The sequence below is a fragment of the Xyrauchen texanus genome, chromosome 26 (genome assembly GCF_025860055.1).
Source record: "Xyrauchen texanus isolate HMW12.3.18 chromosome 26, RBS_HiC_50CHRs, whole genome shotgun sequence".
NCBI lineage: Eukaryota > Metazoa > Chordata > Actinopteri > Cypriniformes > Catostomidae > Xyrauchen > Xyrauchen texanus.
In genome coordinates, this window is record NC_068301.1 from 11,009,643 (window position 1) to 11,032,278 (window position 22,636).

Sequence of the window (22,636 nt, forward strand, 5' to 3'; positions counted from 1 at the left end):
TAACGAATTACGAAGTCATTGAAAATGAATTCATTGACTCGTGGATAATTCAAGACATGAAGGAAGCAAAGCAAGTGAGCAATTACAAAATGGGGTGTTTATCTGGGAATACAAAGTAAGGATGCTTACTTCAATACATTAAGCCAAGAATTAGTTCACTGCATTAGTGCATTGAAATCAAATTTATCAATGAAAAAGGAAGGCGTGTTCCTTCAACTGTATCATGCCATCACCAGGGTGTGGCTCTGCCTGATCTTTAAACTTCAGGAGTCTGAAGCGCTCTACCATACAGAATGAATTAAATTTTCCAATGTACATCTGCACCTCAACAATTACAAATCCTACATGCTATGACATGCCAAATGTCATATCTCAATGTAAACTATTTGCTTAATCAACATGAGACATTATAACAATGGTTTGATTGTGATGAAAGCCGTTCTGCATTGCGCTCTGGTTCTCACTCATAGACAGGCCTTGTTGTGCTTACACCAAGTTGTGGCAGATGTGGACTAGAACAATAGCTTTTCCTTTTATCAGAGAGCAGGGTAGTGACACCCTCCGCAGGCACACAGGGCCCTAAAGAATGCCTGGCACCAGCCCAGAATCACTGACGCTATTCCAGACCCACCTCATCTCCCGTTATGCCATACAACGGGGTGGACGACACCTCCAAAGGCCAGCCCTTCTTTCTTAGAAGTTCCGAAGACTTTCGAGAATCTTTGAAGAGTGTCCACAGAGCGGACTTTGGATTGAGTGGAGAAGGACATTCGTGGGCCATCCAGACTGTAGTACAAAAACAGATCAACATCTAGAATGGCCACTGCAAGCACCTCTGGACAAAGCCACTTTGGGCTGGGCAGGAAGAAGGCAGCCCCTGGTCTCTTGGATCAGATTGGCAGGTTCTTTGGTGGAGACAAAAAGAGAAAGGGAAAGGCAAGTAATCAAAAATCAGATTCAATTGATTTAGCAGCATTAGTTTTACATGTATTTCAAACATCTTTGGCAATCAGTGAACAAGTGTAAAGAAAATGCTCTTGTTCTTGGTTAGCAGGGGTCTAGAAAGGATCTTGATTGTATTGTTGATCTGCAAATTCTGAATGTAGAGTTGTGAAAATGTATCTGGGGTGCAGATTGTCTTTCAATTCTGAAAACCCTTAAGATACATATTAGACTGCAACTGTATTTTGCAATTGTCTTATTTGACTCAATTCCTTTAATAATCTCAATATAGTTGTATTGCTTACTGACAGCAGTAAGCAATTGAAAAATGCATGCTATTCACTGATATTATATGATATTCTATGTTAATGCACAATGGGTTTCTCTATAATTTTCATGCTCATTGCAGTTGTTTTTTATTTAATATTTTTTTGTGGGGCAACAAGCTATATAATATATATGTTCATAATTGAACTCAGCTGGTGTCCATTTTTATTCTCAGAACATTTCATATTGATACAAAGTGCAGTTTCAAGACATTTTACCAGATAGTGAGAGGATGCTTAATTTTTAGACTTCAAACAGAAAGAATTAGACAGATGAAAATCCTGCGCATATGAACAAATAGCTGAATCTGGTTCAACGTGATGACTGTTCAGACCCCATTTTTTGTAACTCCTGAGAAAGTTCAAGAGAATATATTAATTTGTCTACTCTTTAAGCATACATTTTCAATTAAAATATAATGCCAATAATGTGAAAAATGAATTCTCACAGTATTAAGAAGCTTCAGCCAATGGTGTCATTTATAGTGGCATCCAGTGGAGGTAAAGTGCAATTTAATTACTGCCTTTAGGTGGCGTTGTATCTGACACTAGTGGCATGTTGCGTGTTTTTTAGTTTGTTTAAACGAACGTTACACGTGCAGGTTAATATACACTTTAACATGTCACAAAGTTAAATTAAGATACATCATATAATTGTATTTGTAATATTTAATATTTTAATTAAACAGTATTAGTTTTTACTGGATTACAAATCAAAGACAAATCAAGAATCCAAGATTTTTTTAATTTTACATTTAGTGCATACTGTGGCATAACTTTAGTCTGGACACATATTTTCCATTTCTTTAAAGGGTTCATTTCGTGGTCACCTGTCCTCCTCTCCAAAGAGACCCCATCACTCTTCCACCCGTCGTCGTGGAGATGTCAACCCTGTGGTGCATTTCTTCAGGAGCTTCGTAAGTATCCACGTCTGCTGGACTGGATTTAAACAAGGCCATAACTTCAAAGAGTGGTGAAACCAACAATAGCACGAAAGGAAAAACAAAACAAAATCAATCTCTCACAAAACATGAGAATGGTGTTTTTCACACCTCTCTGTGTCCTCGTCTAGCTTTTACTGATCTAAGAGTTTTTTTTACCTCTCTGAGCGGTAGGAAAACACTGCCTCATCAAACATATCGGATCAAAGAGTACTAATAAGAAGAGAAAAAAAAAAAGAGAAGAGAAAACAACAAAGCCTTTTTTATTTGATAAAACTCACTTTATCTGAAATAAATCACTCTAAATTACTTTAACATAACATATTAAAACAACCCTCTTATAGCTTTTGCTTGTGACCAGTCACGAGGGCGTTTACACGTGACAAATATCACGTGTAGGGCCTAATACAGTCATTAACAATTGACAACCAATCAGACATCATATGCGTTCCTAAACCCATTGAACGTTTTATTTACCAGGGAAAGGTTAAAAATGGTTTAAGCATAATGTCATTTTGTAAAAATAAATACAAATAAAATAAATATGCTGCTGTCAAATCTTACGTAAATTCGAGGGTTTTTGTTGGGTGTGAATGATCTTATTTTATTTTATTTCTTTGTCTTTGTGAATGTTAATGCATTCATTTATTTCCTTGACATATTGTGTCAGGCCATTAGGAGTCCCAAGTTCGCAGGCCAAGGTTGTCGTCATGTTCAACATGCAGTCCATGTTTCCACTGCTACAATAGTCCAGACTTGTTTTTCTGTCAGACAGACAACATTACATATGCTTACATCACTAGCATTAGATTTTCTGCTCTGTGTGGATGAGACATTCTATGAAAGTCACTGTTTGAGATTAAAGACACAAAATCTAGTGAGAATGTGAGTGCAAACTTAATTTTTTTTATTTAAATGTGCTGTACGTGATTTTTTGCATGGAAAAGTATGCAAAAAATTGTCCTACTCCCTAAAAGATATGAATGAAATAAGTGTCTCGAGCAAAGGTGTGTAGTAACGTGCTACATTTACTCCGTTACATTTACTTGAGTAACTTTAAAAAAAAAAAAACTTTTAGAGAGGGTTTAAAAGTGGGTATTCAAGCACTCAAATATGTACTTTTACTTCTTTACAATGGGCTGCCTTCCTATCGTTATTTTACTGGGTTTAATTTTAATTAATGCCGCACTGCACAGTGAAAAAATAATAGTTTTGTCATGCAATGCCTTCATTTAACACCAAGACAAGCAAGACTCTTTTGATAACACAGGCGTTTCTGTGACACGGTGATGGTCATTTTCAGGGTGATTCTGTAAAAATGGGCTCTTATGACATCAGTTTTTGAGTGTACATTTTTTAAATCTGCAGCAATATATTAGTCTGCATTGTCCCGCGTCCCAAATGTCATGAGCAGTATTTATGAATTTACCTTGCGCCCTCGCAGTGATACTGGAAACTATTGCAGCTACTTAGGGCTGATTAACTGTATAAATCCATATAAACATCTGCCTTTCGTGTGATTAGACAGCATTTCTGAGCATGCACAGCGAGGTGCACGGGGTGCGTGTGTGAGAGATTGTATGGCAAAGAGAGTGGATGCGTCTGAAATTGTTAACTCATTCACAGAGGTGGGTAGAGTAGCCAAAAACTGTACTCAAGTAGAAGTACTAACATAAATAATTACTTGAGTAAGAGTATCCAATTAAAAGCGTACTCAAAAAGTGTGTAACTTGTTACTTTCACAATTTATGTATTATTTATTTTCACAAGAATTATTATTATTATTCAGATTAACAATTTTTCTTGATTAAAATATTTGAACATATAAAAACAAAACATATATACCCACTATTCCCCCTCCCTGGCCCCCAACAACATTCCAGTGGTCGAACATGATATAGACACACACACAGAAACACGCACAAAACAATTATATATATATAATCACACATCCATAAACGTCATATATCCACCCCATTTCTCCAAAAACAAATTAAACTTCCCCAGTCTTCTCCGAACACCACTCCTGAAATGAGGGCAATCCATCTAACCTCCATCTCCTGAATAATTATTGTTATTAATGAAAATTCTGTCATCATTCACCATGATGTTGTTCTAAACCTGTATGACTTTCTTTCTTCCATGCAAAGCAATAAGGAGATATTAAACAGAATGTTTGCCTGAGTAATTATTTACTTTCAGTGAATGTGTTTTATCTCCATATTTTGAAAGTGAATGGTGATCGAGACTGTCAGTCTTTAACATTTTGTTTAACATCTTTTGTGTTCCACAGAATACAGAAGGTCACATGGGATTGGAACAACATGAGGATAGGGAAATGATGACAGAATTTTAAATTATGGCTTAGCTATCACTTAAAAAGGATTGTTCACCCAAAAATGAAAATTCTCTCATCATTTACTCATGCCATCTCAGATATGTATGACTTCCTGTCATCTGCAGAACACAAATTAAGATTTTTTAAGAATATTTCAGCTTTGTAGGTCAGTACAATGCAAGTGAAAGGGTGCTGACCTATACACCAAGCATCGAAGCTCAAGGGCTGTCGCAGAAACAATGCCACATATGAACTTCTTGCGCATTACTTTTTATTCTTATTAAATAATATATATTAATACAATAAATCTTCATTCTGTTTGTAATTTTTAATATATGCTGAGATATAGTGCACTCACTGCCATTCACTATATAGGAAATTGTGAAGGAGTGAACAGTTTCGGACACAGCCACTCTCTTCCCATAAGATCGCTTCATGCCTGCTCTTCTCTTACGCACGTTCCCTGCACACCTCGCTGTGCATGCGTAGTCTGTTCATGCTCCAGTTGTCAGTCAATCACACGAAAGGCAGAACAAAAGGCATTTCAGAATCAGAATGAGCTTTATTGCCAAGTATGCTTACAAATACTATATATATATATATATAGCATACTTTAGGAGCTTGACAGAGGGGTCCTTGGCAGTGCAGTCATTTGTATACAGGGAGAAGAGTAGTGGGGAGAGCACACATCCCTGGGGAGCACCAGTGCTGATTGTTCATGTGCTGGAAGTGAATTTCCCCTGTCTCACTAGCTGCTGCCTGTCTGTCAGAAAGCCGGTGATCCACTGACAGATAGACATGGGAACTTGGAGTTGGTGTAATTTAGTCCGGAGAATAGCTGGGATGATGGTGTTGAAAGCCGAACTGAACTCCACAAAATTATCATTGCATATGTCCCTGGTTTGCCCAGATGTTGCAGGATATGATGTAATCCCATGTTGACTGCATCATCCACAGACCTGTTTGCTCGATAAGCAAATTGAAGTAGATGTTTGTGTGAAGGTGAAGGTCAGGGCGGGTGTGAGATTGGGCCTTTCAAATCTACAGTAGAACACAATCAGGTCATAAGCCAGTTGTTGGTCCACTACAGTGTTGGGGGTAGGAGTCCTGTAGTTAGTAAGTCATTTCAGGCCACTCCACACTGATGCAGGGTCGTTTGCTGGAAACTTGTTTTCAGCTTATCAGAATAGCTTCTTTTAGCCACTCTGATTTCCTTATTCAGTGTGTTCCTGGCCTGATTGTACAAGACTTTATCCCCACCTCTGTAAGGATCATCTTTTGCCTGACGAAGCTGCCTAAGCTCTGCTGTAAACCATAGTTTGTCGTTGTTGTATGTTAAATTAGTCCTATTAGGAATGCACATATCCTCACAGAAACTGATATATGATGTCACAGAATCTATGAGCTCCTGTGTCTGCTGCCTCAAATACACTCTAATCAGTGCAGTCAAAGCAGGCTTGTAGTTCCAGCTCTGCTCCATCTCTTTACAGTCTTTACTACAGGCTTAGCTGATTTTAGTTTCTGCCAGAGAGTCACATAGCTGCTCGAGGGACAGAGCGATATGCATCCTTTTTTGTTGTGTAGCAATGATCCAGTATATTTGTGGGGCGGCTGTGGCTCAGTTGGTAGAGCGGGTCGGCCATTAATTGAAGGATTGGTGGTTCGCACAACTCCACATGCCGAAGTGTCCTTGGGCAAGACACAGGCTAGGGCCTTGCATGGCAGCTCTGCCGCCATTGGTATGAATGTGTGTATGAATGGGTGAATGTGTCACAGTGTACAGCGCTTTGAATACTGTTAAGGTTAAAAAGGCGCTATATAAGTGCAGACCATTTACCATTTACCATTTATATTTCTCTTTGGACATGTAATGTGCTGTATGTAGTTGGGTAGTTCACGTGTCAGGTTGCTTTGTTAAAATCTTCAAGAATAATAATAACTGAGTCTTGGTATTGTTCTGTGTCTGTGATTTGATCAGCCAGCTGTTGCAGCGTTGCGTTCATGCACACGTGTGGCGGGATATAAACACTCACCAGAATACATGAGGATAACTCCCGCAGCGATTATAAAGGCTTACAGATAATAAAGAGCTCATCCAAATTAGGACAGCACATCTTCTATAATGTTGTTACATCTATACACTAACTTTCATTGATGTAAAAGAATGTTCCACCGCGATCCGCTCTGAACACCTGAAAGCCCAGCAGATGTAATGCGCTGACGAAGCCTGACCACCGCGCCAGCTCGTTTCCCTCACCTGTGTCTCTTAAACAACACAGCTGCGCCTCTGACTAAAATGTCTAGCAAAGCATCTGAATAGTCAAAAATTGTGAAAAGATTATCTGGTATGTGCTGCTGAATGTTCAGCAGTTTGTCCCTGGTAAAACTGATTGGAAAAAGATTACTAAACACAGGACAAACAAACAAAAACAACAAAAGAATTGGAGAGCTTCACACCGTGGCTGCCATCCGTGGCACCAACTTGAACAGCAGGCACTTTACACTTAACTTGGATGTTTACATGGATTTATGCAGTTACTCAGCCTGAAGTAGCTGCAATAGATACCAGTATACCCGCGAGGGCGTGGGGTAAAAACACAAATACTGCTCATGACATGTGGGAAGCAAGACAAAGCGGACTGATATATTACTGCAGATTTAAAAATGCACACTCAAAAACTGAGTGAGTGAGTGAAATCGGATGCTGACGCTGGCGTCGGAGCTCTGGGGCTGTCTCAGAAAAAAACATGACATATGAACTTTTAAAATACTTGGGCCTTACTTGTTATTCTTATTTAATAATATATTAAAACAATAAATCTTCATTCTGTTTGACAGCTGTAATATATATATGTTAATATAAAGAGTAAACACATTTTATCCAATGTACATAATTTGATTTATTTGTTATACTTTAGTATCTTTAAACGCCAATACAAGCTGGGTAATGCTGTTTAATCCGACCATAAACAGCACCAAAGTTATCATAACCTACAAGCTATAACTAAATATTTAAATCATCCACAGAATTATCATTTCCACTGTGTAAAGTCTCCTGAGTTAAAATAATATCACCTCACTGAGTTATTTAGTAAATAAAAAATTCTTCAGCTTAATGGCAAAATTCTGTATAAATATAAATAAAAGTACATTTTTAAATGTATCTGTATGTTTTGCCTCTCTATATGTTATTATGTTATTAATCAAGTGATGATTTGTCAAAATTATTTTAATACATTCAGCATGAAATAAAATATTGCAGGAGTGAAAGAAGCAGTAAACTCCCAGCTCGTATGTCTTCCCTGCAGTAGATTATGGGCAATTAATTGTCGTCGAGTGTACATCAAATGTCTAAAATTAGAGTGCATTGTGGGTAAGAATGAGTGAACAAAAGTAGAGAATCCTACAAATTGGCAGACACCCAAAATAGAGCACTATATAGTTGATAGGTTTCAGACACAGCGAATGTTCCACGACCGGGGTGGGTGCCCAACACAGGCTGCGTTTAGAGAGCGGTGGTACTGCTGTACAGAACTAATGATCTAAATTATATTGACACTGAAAACTGTAACTACACTGAACTAAGAATCCATGCAGGAATTTAAAAGCTATGAAATAGCGAATGTAGGCATTAATATAGCATGGTCTTGCTTTGGTATATATTTCAGCATTATATGTAATGTCCCTGTGGGACATTTTCACAGTAATAATTACTAGAAAGGTTTCCAAACCTCTATTCTTATTGACAAATTCATCCAGATCTGACAAGAGCCCTTAAAGGGATAGTTAACCCAAAAATGAAAATTCTCTCATCATTTACTCACCCTCATGCCATCACAGATGTGTACGACTTCCTTTCATCAGCTGAACACAAATGAAGATTTATATAAGAATTTCTCAGCTCTTTTGCTTTTGCTCTTAGCTTCTTATTGATTTAACTCCAGTGGTTAAATCAATATCTTCACAAGCAATATGATATGAGAATGTGTGGATGAGAAACAGAGAAACAGATCACTTTCGCATTCTTCTTGTGTTTTTGTTGTATCTCTGCATACCGCCCCCTGCTGGGCAGGGAGAAGAATGTCTAGCAAAACATTACTTAAATATTGATGTGTTTCTCACCCACACCTACACGTCTAAAGCTATGGATTTAACTACGGGTTTGTGTATTACTTTAATGCTGTCTTTATGTGCTTTTTGGAGCATCAAAATGTTGTCACCCATTCACTTGCATTGTACTGACCTACAGAGCTGAAATATTCTTTTAGAAATCTTAATTTGTGTTCTGCAGAAGAAAGAAAGTCATACATATCTGTGATGGCATGAGTAAATGATGAGAATTTTCGTTTTTGGATGAACAATCCCTGTTTTGATAGCTAAGTGATAGCTAAGCCATAATTAAAAATTCTGTCATCATTTCCCTACCCTCATGTTGTTCCAATCCCATATGACCTTCTGTGTTCTGTGGAACACAAAAGATGTTAGACAGAATGTTAGAGACTGACAGTCTCGGTCACCATTCACTTTCAAAATATGGAGAAAAAAACAAATTCACTGAAAGTAAATAATGACTCAGGCAAACATTCTGTGTAATATCTCCGTATTGTGTTGAATTGAAGAAAGAAATTCATATGGGTTTAGAACAACATCATGGTGATTAATGACAGAATTTCCATTAATAATAATAATAATAATAATCATATTTCTGTATTACATGCTAAATGTGTATTACGTAATGGAATTTAAGGGAGTTAACGTCCATTATGTCATTTGTGAAACGAGTTGTTCACCACTTGAGTATTCTTTTAATTGGATGCTTTCTTACTCTTACTCTATTATTTTTTTAATTAATTGTACTTTTACTTGAGTACAGTTTTTGGCTACCTCTGGTCCTGAGATATCTCACTGGTCTCTGTGGCAGCTTTAGACTCTGTAAACAGCAAACAAAAATTTTGGCTGCGGTCTCTGGCGCTTTCTGTCTGTCAGTCATTTTGCGCATTCTCATAGTATTGTATCTGCAACAAATTATTTAGGCTTAATGCCACTTTTATGCCATGTGTTTCATAAAAGTTGTCAGTTGAGGGTGCTATTTTGCTACTGTTGTGTTCGACAATTGTGGGATGACGATCTTCTGCTCTGTGTTGTTCTATATGCGATCTTTGATGTGCAGGGTTTTGGAAAGAGGGGGCGTGGCTAATCCAATGGCTCGGCTCTTGGAAATTCGAGAGTAGTAAAATCACTTAAAGTACCTTTATAGCTGAAGAATGTAACTTTTTCTGTGTTATAATACGTTATCCTTTCCCAGCATAATATGCAAAGACAACTATAATTAAGCAATCCATAGTCAAATTTTCTTGTCAACCATGAAAATTGCTCTGTTTATTTTGAACGACCCGCTTAGACCCACCTAAACAAATTTGTCAGTTGAAGGCGGGACTATCTCTTTGTTTGACCAATGACAGACGGGGTCATATTCAGAAAGTTGTTTTGAAAACAACGTTTATTTTTGCAATTCCGTTTGGTGGCACAGAAATTATATCAGCTTTATTTAAATCACTTTCCTCTCTTATCAGCTACATCTTCTTCAACTTTTTTGTGAAGATGGGATACATGAAATGCCATGTGCTCATGACATAACATGACCTCACCTTTTGTCGAGTTTCTAAATTGGCATATAGACTTACCCCATATTAATATTCTAGAATTGTTATAGAAAAACAAAATCAGTTCTGTAGAAAATGGAGGTGATTTTTAACGGTCCCTCATTACTCATGTGCTGAATTAAAAATGGTTTTCTGTGAAACTGTAATTGCACAGTCCTTCCTCAGTTCTGCTGGCTTGATCATTAAAAAGATGCAGTGTCTACCTACATTATTCATCTAAAGTACAAGGAATCTGAACTCCATCCAAAGAAAGACCCCAGTAAACATCTCTCCCTATTAAAATTAATAATCTTTGTCCAAAGTTTGCTTATCATATTTTTATTACACTGGAGAATGCAATGCCCCATCTGAAGACCCTGGCCTCAATTAAAAGATGTGGTTGTGTTTGCCTTTGCAATAATGAAAAATTTCATGACTCTTGATTAAATCTCTTGATTTGTTTCCTTGAAGGTTTCCTCTCCTCGTCCCAAGTCTAGGGTAAGTCTGACATCATATGTCCACTACCATGCTGTATATCTAAAACCATTGTTTAAAATGCTCTTCCTTGCAGATGTTGCAGTGGGGTACACAAATTTAAGACCACATTGAAAATCTTAGGATAAAAAAATGAATAAATAAAAACAAAGAAAGTATATGATGTAAAATGAAGAAGAAATATTTATGATTCTACATTATTCAAAGCCACTAATACAATGTAAGCAAAATAGTGACACTGGCCATGTTAAATACTTTGTACAGAAGGTCAAATAGTAGTATCAGACTTCTGAACCCCACTGTACATTGTAGTTATTTCAAGAAAATTGTTCATTCAATAGGACTTCAGGGTTAGGCGGGTTACTTTTGAAATGTATTCCACTGCAGATTACAGAATACATGCTGTAAAATGTAATTTGTAACATATTCTGTTAGATTACATAAGGTCTGTAACATACTCTAAATACATTGGATTACTTCTTCAGCACTGGTAGATTTTTCAATTGTTTTGACCTTAAAACCTCCAATACAGTAAGACAAAATACACGTTAAATATACATTCTCTGAAAAACCTAAATATCTTATGCAGTGTTGGTTCTGAAACAAAATAAATCTAATTTATCTTGTTTTAAAGATTTGTAGATATTTTTACTTGAAAACAATAAAACAATTATTATCAAGAATATGATTTTTTCCCTAATATCAAATGTCTTACTAGAAAAAAGAAATTATGATCCAACATGAATTTTCTTTGAAAAATATGATCGTGCCTGTTAAAATGCATTTAAAATGGCTAGAAATAGCATTTTAGCTTAGTGTAAAGCTAACAATTTACAAAAGGTTTATTTTAAGTGGAATACAGTGGAATTTATTTAGCAGTGGAATACAGTTACTTATATTTTATATTTTTAATATGTAATCCCATTACATGTATTCAGTTACTCCCCAACCCTGTGTGATTAAAGTATACAGTTCTAACTGCAGTGGCAGTCCCCCTTGAGCATTCAGGGGTAACGTTGCTTGAGGGAGAAATAGAAAATAAAACAAGACTGTGAACATTGTAACACTCCATTAGGCCACCACTACCTCTACTAACCACACGGTTACCACCACCCCATTACATGAACAATACCGTATTTTTATAACAGGTAGAATGATTTGACCCATGATCCTTTTCTCTACCCTGTTGTGTCCAGTAATACAATTATAATTTAATCTATGATGAAACTTAATCATTCTACATTCTTCTTTTTCATGTGCAGTGGAGAGAACTATTGGGCCTGGTACGTCACTCACACAAATTATACACATTTGCATTCACAGACACCCCCATAAACACATTTGATTGGCTAATTGAAGGGAGTCTTCCTGTCTTGTTTCTAATAGATCTGCTGTGCTACTAAATTATTTGTTCTCTTGTGAATTAACCAATGCGTCACTAAGTAATTGCAGCTTCTGAATATTTTGCTGTGCTTTACGCAATCTTTTGTTGAAACTGTTGGATGATTCTTGAGCTATATGTGTAGGTTGAGAGAGTTTTTTCAGTTTTATTGAGGTGCATGAAATGTGTGCCTACTCGTAGTTTCTTTTGATGATTATATGAAGTATGATTGCATTGTTGTTTAACCACATTGTAATGCTGTGAATGTCATTATTGCACTTATTAAGGTAAACTCTCTTTAGTGATGTAAAAATTAAATGAGCATTATTTCTTAACAGAACAACTTTCTTTCTGTCCTACCTTAGTTTCTTCCTTTCTTTTTCTTTCCTTCCATCCTTTGTTTCTTTATTTTTGCTTCCTACCTTTCTTCTTTTTATTTTTTGTCTTCCTTCGTTTATTTTCCGTCCTTTCTTCCTTCCTTTGTTTTTCTTTTTTCTTCCTACCATCCTTCCTTCCATTGTTCATTATTCCTTCCTTCATTCCTACTTTCCTTTCTTTCCTTTTACATTTTTTGCCTTGACTGTTGAGCTGTTTCTTTTTGATTGAATTTTTCCTTCAACCAGAGTGACTCTGCTTCTTGATGACTTTGAGCCACGAGACTTTTTCTGAGTCACAGATGGTAATGCAGCTTTCTCTCTAGGGGGCTTCAAACAGTGCTCACTCTGCCTTAGCCCATACTCCAACCCATCTTTCCCTTCTTTCCTGTCGTTGGGCAAAAACCCTTAGGTCTTGATTCACAGATTCACCAGCGCCCCCTGTGTTTATTTTTTTGTTGATTAACTCCACAGTTTCCAATACATAGATGTGTGTGCAAAAAGAAGGTGTTCAGCCCTTAGATGTTACACTGCATTGTGTGCCATTTTAAGGATGTGGATGGGAAACTGAAAATGTCTTCTTCTTTTGTAGACATTGGTGCAAAAATACACTGATACATAACCGATCAACAAACATAATCAAATTTAAACCACAGTGCAACATTATGAACATAGGAACATATTTATGAACAATAGTGTTCTACAATTGTTTCTGAAGTTTACAGCATTTGTTAACCTTCCATAGAGGTGAAGTGTGTACATTTTCTGCTAAGAACAGATCATTGTTTTGATTGCACCTAATCTTTCAAGGATATCAACCTACTAATAGCTTACTTATTAGTCTCTATGAAGCTGGGATAGGAAGTATTTTTAATTACACACATTATCTTAATATCAAGTCTGCTGAACACAATAATATAAAGCACAATGCAGTGTGTGATTTGGACACATGAAGCATGTCATTTAGAACACATCTAAATGCATTTTGACATACTGTCACTAACAACGTTAAACCAGTAAAGACATTGTTACACATTGTCAGTAACTGAAAGTGCATGTTTCATGCTTCCAGCACAGGGATAGTGCCCTCTGTATGTTCATAAACTATGTCTTCTAGGCTTCCTCGTCACCGCGTCGCTCTGAGAGCATTAGATCCCCCCACAGACGCAGAAGGGAACAGAATACACTCTCCAGAATCTTCAACTTGGTGAGCTCTATAGCAGCAGTACTTCAGAGGGCAGACAAAGAAATCACTGTTAGATTGTCTGAGAAGACTTTCACACACGTCTTTGAAAAGATCTATTTTAATACTATTTCAAGAAGGTGTTCAAGTATAATTACAGTTGCTTGATGTGCCCTTATGCAAAAGCTTACAATGAAAGCAATTTCAACATGAAGATGTAATTAAAACAATTAAAACATGTTCACTTAAAGCATATAGCATAAATGAAAGCCTCTCTGGGCCTGAAGAAGCATAAATGTAAAATGTAAAATATGCTTTATAAGACTATTGACTGCTACTGTATCTGACCCAGAGTAAACCTCAGTATGCAATACCAGTAATATCTGACTCTCACCACAATAATAGCTCCATATTCTGTCATCTTTCTACATCAGCGAGTGCTGTGCACACTAAGTAGTCTTTGAGGGTCTTACATTAACTTAAGGTTATCAAAATCAATAATAAGTTTGATTATGAAAAAGACCTGTCGCATCAGATTTGCAGCAAAAGTTTAATCTTACCATGCACCCTTGCTCCTGTTCAGTCAGTCGTTGAGAGCATTATAACATTAGCATTTTGAACTTTCGGCAGGCACAGGGCATAAACTATTCAAAATTTGATTCTCAACAGCATTTGATTTTCAGTGGATTAAGGAATATCTCCTGCTTGTTAAAGCAACAGAGTTTGGATTGATTCATTTCAATTTAATTGCATTTGAGACTCATTCATATATATTTAAATGTTCATATTTACATGTGTATGATGCATGTATTTCTAGATGCCTACAGTCCTGATCAGGCTGCTCTCATCTGCTCTCTTGACTAATTTCCTTTCCTTCCTTTTGCACTTTTCACATGACAATCCCTCTTCACAGAGAATACAATCAAATCAAGCTGGCTTTCCACTCCCATTGTGCTGTAGAACTTGAATGCTGAGTGCTCTAGATCACTCTTTTAGGAATATAGCATAGCTTGTCATGGCTCGTCATTTATGTTTATAAATGCTCTAGTGACATTTAACATATGGTTCTTTGTCCATTTTCCACCAACACAACACCTGAAAACTGCTGATGCTATTTGTTATGTCTATGCAAGCTTCAGCATGTATTATTTTGTAATATGTTTGAGAGATAACGTTGATGCAATGTTGAATGCAACCAGTTCCGCCGCTCCCAATAAGCAGACTATGCACTCTGCGTAGGGCACCAACTCCCTAGGGTTGCACCATCTTACCATAGGAGGGCACCAGAAAGTCCACCGGCTGCCCTTACGCACACGTTCTATATTATTCAAGGGCCTGAAAGCAGTTGCAGACCCCCCCCCCCCCTGAATGCAACCTTTGCATATCTTATTTAGCTATGCACAGCGTCCACTACCAGTCATAAATTTGGACACACTTGACTGAATTCATGAGCTTAAAGGGGCCATAACATGTAGAATCTAATTTTCCTTGAACATTTGACTTATAAGAGGTAATTTTACTATAAAATCTTATTGTAAGTTTCAGAAATTAAAACTTCCTCCTCACTGCAAAAAGAGAATTTGTTGAAACCATGTTGCCAAAATAACTACTTTCTCTACATTGTGATGTCACACTGTGGTAGACATTTGCATCTGACCACCTCCACAACAACACATCAGTCCTAATTTACCTTATCACTTCCGTAGCCCCACCCAGTAGCGGTGAGTAGTGAGATGGCAAGAAGTGAGAGCAGGTCTGTCAAGAGCAGAGAAACAATTATTACAGTGGGCGGTAACTGTTAAGTCTTAAAAGAGAATCAGCACCGCTTTTCAGAATGAGTGTGGAAAATGATCATCTTTTTACAAATATATGTTTTTGTTGATTTTTGTGCACATTTTTTTACTAATATTATAAGTGAACATCAAGGAACATGTTAAAAAGATAAAAAAAGGCATTTCATGACCCCTTTAAATACCTTTTGATCTGGCTTTTGCTTTGATATTGGTTTTGTAGACCAACAAATGGTATCTTGTATGGATTTATTTACAAAATAAATATTTAATAAAAAAAGTTGGATCAGCAGCCAACAAGAGTCCAGCACACATGTGAACTCCTACAATTGTTAAGAGGATTGCCAGAGCTTGCAGAACTGTAATCTAGGCAAAGATCAGCTTCTTTGTAGAATCTAAAATATAAGATAGTTTAGATTTTTATTTATTTTTGTTCACATAATTCCAATATTTTAATTGTTGATGTTTCATAGTTTAGATTACTGTTAGGCTCTTAAATGTGGAAAAGTTTAATAATAATGAGGGAGTTGATGTGTCCACCCTTTTCACTTGTAGTGTAAGTTCCATTATCCACAGGGTTTGGGAGTAAAGGAATAGATGTAACGGGAATACGTATTTAAAATTCAAAACAGTATTCCACAACAGTTACAATTTAAATAATTGGTATTTATATTACAGGTACATTCAAAAATTATTTTGATTACTGGCAGAATTTTTTGTCAAAACAAGTAAAAAAATCTACCAGTGCTGAAGTAGTAATCCAAAGTATTTAGAATATGGTACTGACCTTAAGTAATCTAACAGAATACATTACAAATTACATTTTACAGCATGTGTTCTGTAATCTGTAGTGGATTACATTTCAAAAGTAACCCTCCCAACCCTGATTATCCCACACCAGTATTGAGAAGGTTTCATGCTACACAGCTGAAATCTTAGTATGCTACTGGTCTTGTCTCCATTTTCAGGGAGAAAGTCGATCTCGCTCTCCACCCAAACGATGGAGCACCATCTTCTGAGCCCTTCTCTGGCCAGGAAAACACCAAGATGGAAAAGAGTGAAACAGATGAAGAGCACAAATGCAAGAGGGAGGATCTCTATTTAACAGACTAACATTGCCCATTTTCGCTTCCTAGATAGAGATACAATCCAAGTATCTGTTATTACATGCCTGCAGGGTTTCATAAGCATGTGTTGACTGTATATGTGTAAACTGCTGCAATATTGTTCAATGGTCAGGTGATGCAATAGAAAGTCTAGCTGTTTTTTCTCCCTTCTAAATTAAGTAGAAGTGACCAATTTGAATATGTTCTAAGAGCATATCTAAAGAGAGAAATCCTAAGCAATGCAGATTAACCACTGGTTTCAATGATTTTAGTCTTATTTGACAGAACTAGGTACATTTCTCTTTGACAGTGTTACAATAAAACAGACTTTCCACAAATGCTTGAACCTTTAAACATAAAAGTGAGTTTAAAGCAGGAGATAATTGCAGTGAAACCCCATTCTGTAATTCTGAAATGTAGCTTTTTGGCCTTCTTGTCTCAGATGTAGATAGTGTCTTTATTACACAATGAGTTGCTTGTGTGATATTCAGCTTTTGATGTGTGACATTAGTCATTGTGCTATGGTGAAAACGTTTTTTCATGGTTTTGTTAAGATCAATGTTCAGCCTCAGTTATGTGCTGTGTATTTGTCGATGTTTGTATTTATCGTTGTCCTTGTGCTGTGTTATATATTTGTTATTTCCTTTGAATCAAGAACCCTGTATATACAATTCTTTGTGTTTTGAGCAACATAATAATTATGACCTGTTAACATTCCGTATACATTTAACTAATATTACATTTGAATTATTTGAGAAATTATTTATCTTTTAAATAGGAACACACCTTAAAACCATTAAACAATGCCTAAAAACTATATTTTGTGGACAAGAAAATAGATTTTAAGCACTTATCAAGCTTATATTTTACATCCTCAGTTGTTGCACTACATTACAAATTATGAGATAAAACAGCTCGTAAATATTGTCTGTGTCATTAGAAATGCATTTTTTTTATGTTATTTTGGAAAGATCTTGTGCAACTACCCATTATATTATTACCCAATTACTCATTATATTTTTTATTATATTTAAATAACAGACATGCATAAATCTAGGACAAAGAGTCACTGAGAGAAAAAATGGTATAAAACCGAAGAAAAAGTAGGGGAAACTGAAAGTGCAAGAGGGAAAATGTGAGAAAAGAGAAACAAGGAAAGAATTTTGAAAGAGTGAGGTGAAGTTTATTCAGCTGATTTTTATGGTATGTTATTCTGTGGTGTTTCTCACCTGTGTTAATAATGTTCATTGTTTCATGTCTCATTGACTATTCCTGTATGCACTGTTCAAGAAATAGTGCTGAATAAACATTAGGTCAAATATTCTATCTGTCAGCGCTGGATTTGTCTCAAATATGGTGCTACACTTTATATTAGGCATGGGATATTCTGAAGTGGCCAGGTGGTCTGATGTAATATCTTTAACTCTTCCTTGATTAAAGTAACGTTGAATAAAGGTTCAGACATGTATGATGTTTGTGTCTAATTGTGTGTCCGTTCATACTCTCAGGTTCTCAAAATGTCGTTTACTCTATTTCTTTGTTTCATTAAGTTTTTAATAAGTATTTAAAGGAAAGTGTTTATTTTAGATGATGTAACTGGTCACTATTCTTGTCAAATTTACCACCAATTTGTTTTAATTCGTTTCAACAGAAGCTCCAAATAAACATTACAGATGTCATTAATTGTAGGTATATCCTCTTCTTAACTTCCAAGCTTGAAAAACGTCTTCTTAAAGGGATAGTTCACCCAAATAAATTAAATTCTCTCATCATTTACTCACTCTTATGCCATCCTAGATGGGTGAGAACAGATCAAAATATATAAAATATGTAAATCTTGATCTAGAAGTACCCTTGGTGATCATGATTTCAAGCTCGTTTACACTTCCTATAGTGCCACGTAGCACTCTGCGAATGCAGTCAAGCACTAGGAAGTGTAGTCGAGCTTGAAATCATGATCGTGCCAAGAGACTGCAATGATATGATGTAAAGTAAAAAAAGCTATATTTTGGTCTGTTCTCACCCAAAACCAACTGGATCACTTCAGAAGACAGTGATTAAACCACTGGAGTCTTATAAATTACTTGTATGTTGACTTTATCTCCATTTTGGAGCTTTTGAAGTTCTGGTCACCATTTACTTACATTGCAGGGACCAACAGAGCGGAAATATTCTTTTCAAAATCTTTGTTTTCTGCAGAAGAAAGAACGTTATACACATCTGGGATGGCATGAGGGTGAGTAAATGATGGGAGCAAACTTTTCAAGTATCCCCATGCCATATTACAAAGAGACTTTGTAAGTACACAAAACTCAATAATTGGTGACAAAATTGTTTTGGCTTTTTAACATAGGCCTGCACACTCTTATGAAGAAATCGTAAGGATTCATACAACTTTTCTAAATTTGGCTAATTCATAGGATATCGTACGACTTTCACTACAGCCAATGACATCCTTTCCATCTAATAAGTGACAATTACTTGCTTCTGTTACACACAACAGCTTCCTATCATGTTTACACACAACTGATCGGTTAGGTTTTGATAAGGGGTATGGGTATAATATTAATACGCATGTCCTTAAACTTGTGCTTCCGCATTAGACATCTGGCCATTTGCATGTGATGAAATCGCACAAATTTATACAAACAAACTTGTAAGAAATTCAACTCATAAAATATATACACACTGATCTGACTAGCCGACATGGGAGAAGCTGAACGCACTATGCGCCGCTCTCTATGTAAGAAGATATTCCAGGGATATCCGAATGGGTGTTAAGCACAATAAAACAGGGCTATTTGCTACAGTTCGATCGCCGTCCTCCTTGCTTCAGAGTGCGGCTCGAAACTACTGTGAACACGGAAGCAGCGTGCATGCTTCGTTCAGAAATAGCAAACCTTCTGTGCAAAAGGGCCATAGAGAGAGTGCCGCCTCCCCTGAGCGAGTCGGGGTTTTACAGCCGTTATTTTCTTGTCCCCAAGAAAGACGGTGACCTCAGACCAATATTAGATTTCAGGGTTTTGAACAAAGCGCTTGCAAAAAGACCGTTCAAAATGCTTACAATCAGGAAACTCCTCGCGCATGTGCGCCAGGGGGACTGGTTTATTTCTCTCGATCTGAAAAATGCATACTTTCAGATTCAGATAAATCCCCGTCACAGGCCATTCTTGAGATTCGCCTTCGACGACCAGGTTTATCAATACACCGTCCTTCCGTTCGGCCTGTCCTTAGCACCCCGTACTTTCACGAAGTGCATGGACGTGGCGCTCGCACCCCTGCGGAGTCAGGGTTTGCGAATTCTGAACTATTTGGACAATTGGCTGATTTTGGCACAATCACATACGGAGCTTCTGTCTCACAGGACAGTTCTCCTCAGTCATCTGAACAGTTTGGGCCTTGCAGTCAATTGGAACAAGAGCTCACTACAGCCCAGTCAGGCAATTTCCTTCCTTGGAATAGAACTAGACTCAGTGGCAATGACGGCTCGCTTATCTACACAGTGCGCGCGCCGTGTGCAGCGACTAGCCGCGTCATTTCAGATGAACAGCCTCACACCTCTGAAGAAATATTCCCCCAGGGGAATGGTCCCTGCACGCTCAAACAGTCCAGACGTTATGGCACCTATTCGGCAGAGCAGAGATAGACCTCTTTGCGTCCAAAGAGAACTCTCACTGCCCAATATTTTTCTCGAAATGCGAGGACGCGCTGGCCCAGGAATGGCCCAGACGCCCGCTTTACGTCTTAACTCCCGTCTCGCTATTGCCACAGGTAATGCAGAGGATCAGGGAAACGCGTCACTCGGTGCTCCTCATAGCCCCGCGTTGGGAGAATCAGACATGGTTCCCGGAGCTTATGCAGCTGTCACTGACAGCGCCGTGGCCCATCCCAGTGAGAGCAGATTTCCTCTCTCAAGCTCGCGGCACAATCTGGCATCCCCACCCAGAGCGCTGGGCGCTGCATGCGTGGGTGATCAACGACTACCCGTCGCTCTGCCAGAAGGAGTAATAAACACCATCATACACGCTGGAGCCCCTTCCACGAGAAGACTCCATGCGTCAAAATGGTCTGTGTTCTCAAAATGGTGCACCGACCGAGACCTGGACCCGCGGACATGTGGGGTGTCGTCGCTGCTCGTATTTCTACAAGAGCTGCTGGATAAGGGCAGATCCCCATCCACGCTCAAAGTGTATGTGGCGGCCGTTGCGGCGTTCGCTGAACCCCTGCACGGCCAGTCATGGGGTAAAAATGAGCTGGTCATCCGCTTCCTCAGGGGAGCTAGAAGGATGAACCCCGCGCTCCCATCGGTTCCTATCTGGGATCTTTCTATAGTTCTCGAAACTATGAAAGCCCCCTTTCGAACCACTTCAATCCGTGGATTTGAAATACCTTTCACTCAAAACCGTTTTTCTGACTGCCCTGTCATCAGTCAAACGTGTGGGAGACCTTCACACGCTGTCTGTCAGCGCTGCGTGTCTTGAGTTTGGACCAAGTGACTCCAAGGTCATTTTAAAGCCTAGACACAGCTATGTTCCCAAGGTGATCGGTACTCCTTTCAGAGCACAGGTCATTTCCCTATCGGCGCTGCCAGCACCCGATAGCGAACGCAACGCCAATCTCCTTTGCCCGGTCAGAGCACTGAGATTGTATACTGCGCGCTCCGCCGCTTTCAGACGCTCTGAGCAGCTTTTCGTTTCCTTCGGAGGGTGCACCAAAGGTCTCGCCGCCTCGAAACAGACACTATCTAGATGGATAGTGGACGCTATTGCTGCTGCATACGCGTCAAAAGACCTGCCATGCCCGTTGGGCATTAGGGGCTCACTCCACTAGAGGCATGGCATCCTCGTGGGCATGGTCCAGCGGGATTTCCATTCACGACATATGTGTGGCAGCGGGATGGACTTCCCCCTCCACCTTTGTCAGATTTTACAATATGGAAGTGCCCGCTCTGCAGGCAAAACTACTAGCGGTTTAATACGCTACAGCTCCCCTGGTGAGCTGCACTGATGGGACACATTCCACACAGACCGGCACCGCCGCTCTGTTGTTCCCTTCCCACTATGTGCTTATGTATTACACAATCAATGACCCGCATTCTTGCCGGCCAAATATTATTTCCCCACTCATAAGGGCTCCCCGGTTCCCCCTTAATTCCCTGGGGCTCATACAGTGGATGCTTGGCGCGACAGCGTTGACAATGGGTTCCCGTAGCGTAAGCTAGCTTACGCAATACGAGAGAACCTCTCGTGAAGAGAACGTATCGGTTACCTAACGTAACCTCGGTTCTCTCTAGATGAGGGAACGAGTATTGCGTAGCCGGCCGTGCTTCGCGCCACGGCGACTTTTCGCTTCAGTCAATGAAAACCAGGGTTCCAGCCTACGAACTACGCTTATATGCACTCTAGTCACGCCCATTTTGGCGGGCTTTGATGCAGTGAGCGCGCGGACGCCTTTCATTGGATGCGAGTTCGCCCAAGCTCGTCTATAGGCTGCAGCAGTTGCCACAGAGCAACCTATGAGCTCGCTAGCTAGCCCGCTCAAGGTCTGCAGCTGCCGCACTGCGTTGACAAAGGATACAAAAATTAAGGATAATTTTTTGGCTTCAATATCTCAGAAAAGATGAATCTTTCCCGTAGCGTAAGCTAGCTTACGCAATACTCGTTCCCTCATCTAGAGAGAACCGAGGTTACGTTAACCGATACGTTTTTCACAGTGCATGATGAGTACAGTCACACCACAGGACAATTTTAACATTTTCTTTTATGACAATAAAATAACGTTGTGCCAATTGTCCATTTGCTTGCAATTGAACTGCTTCAAAAACTTTGAAAGGGAAATTCAGAGATTCCATTTTAAAGTGAATGCAATTTAGTAAACAAAAATGGCTGTGGCCTCTGAATGGTGTGCTACATCTTTTCCATTTTCAATAGGCATTTGGTTCTTTCTATTTAATGCCGCTCAGTGTGTCTCTTGAAAGGTCACTGAAAGGCCTTTTAAATGTTTCATATTTATTCATTGTAAAGGGATCAATGGAAAGGAGGAGGCGAGAACTGGCTTGTCAATATAAATAATAGTTAAATATAAAACTTAAACAAAAGACAAACACACACATATGACG

General features: G+C 38.4%; 1 protein-coding gene across 1 annotated transcript; it reads left to right on the plus strand.

The window, feature by feature from the left end:
• The first annotated feature begins 645 nt into the window (after positions 1-645).
• Positions 646-18,157, plus strand: LOC127619520 (myelin basic protein-like). The gene is made up of 6 exons (XM_052092359.1): positions 646-936; positions 2,081-2,185; positions 10,661-10,687; positions 11,947-11,967; positions 13,557-13,646; positions 16,381-18,157. Exons 1-6 carry the CDS (start codon positions 817-819, stop codon positions 16,429-16,431), a joined length of 414 nt encoding a protein of 137 aa, XP_051948319.1. The 5' UTR covers positions 646-816; the 3' UTR covers positions 16,432-18,157.
• The last annotated feature ends 4,479 nt before the right edge of the window (positions 18,158-22,636 follow it).

Coding starts and splice junctions, on each gene's coding strand:
- LOC127619520 (XM_052092359.1), top strand. CDS start 817: ATGGCCACTGCAAGCACCTCTGGACAAAGCCACTTTGGGCTGGGCAGG. Junction 2,186..10,660: donor TGCATTTCTTCAGGAGCTTC/GTAAGTATCCAC, acceptor GTTTCCTTGAAG/GTTTCCTCTCCTCGTCCCAA. Junction 13,647..16,380: donor TCTCCAGAATCTTCAACTTG/GTGAGCTCTATA, acceptor CTCCATTTTCAG/GGAGAAAGTCGATCTCGCTC.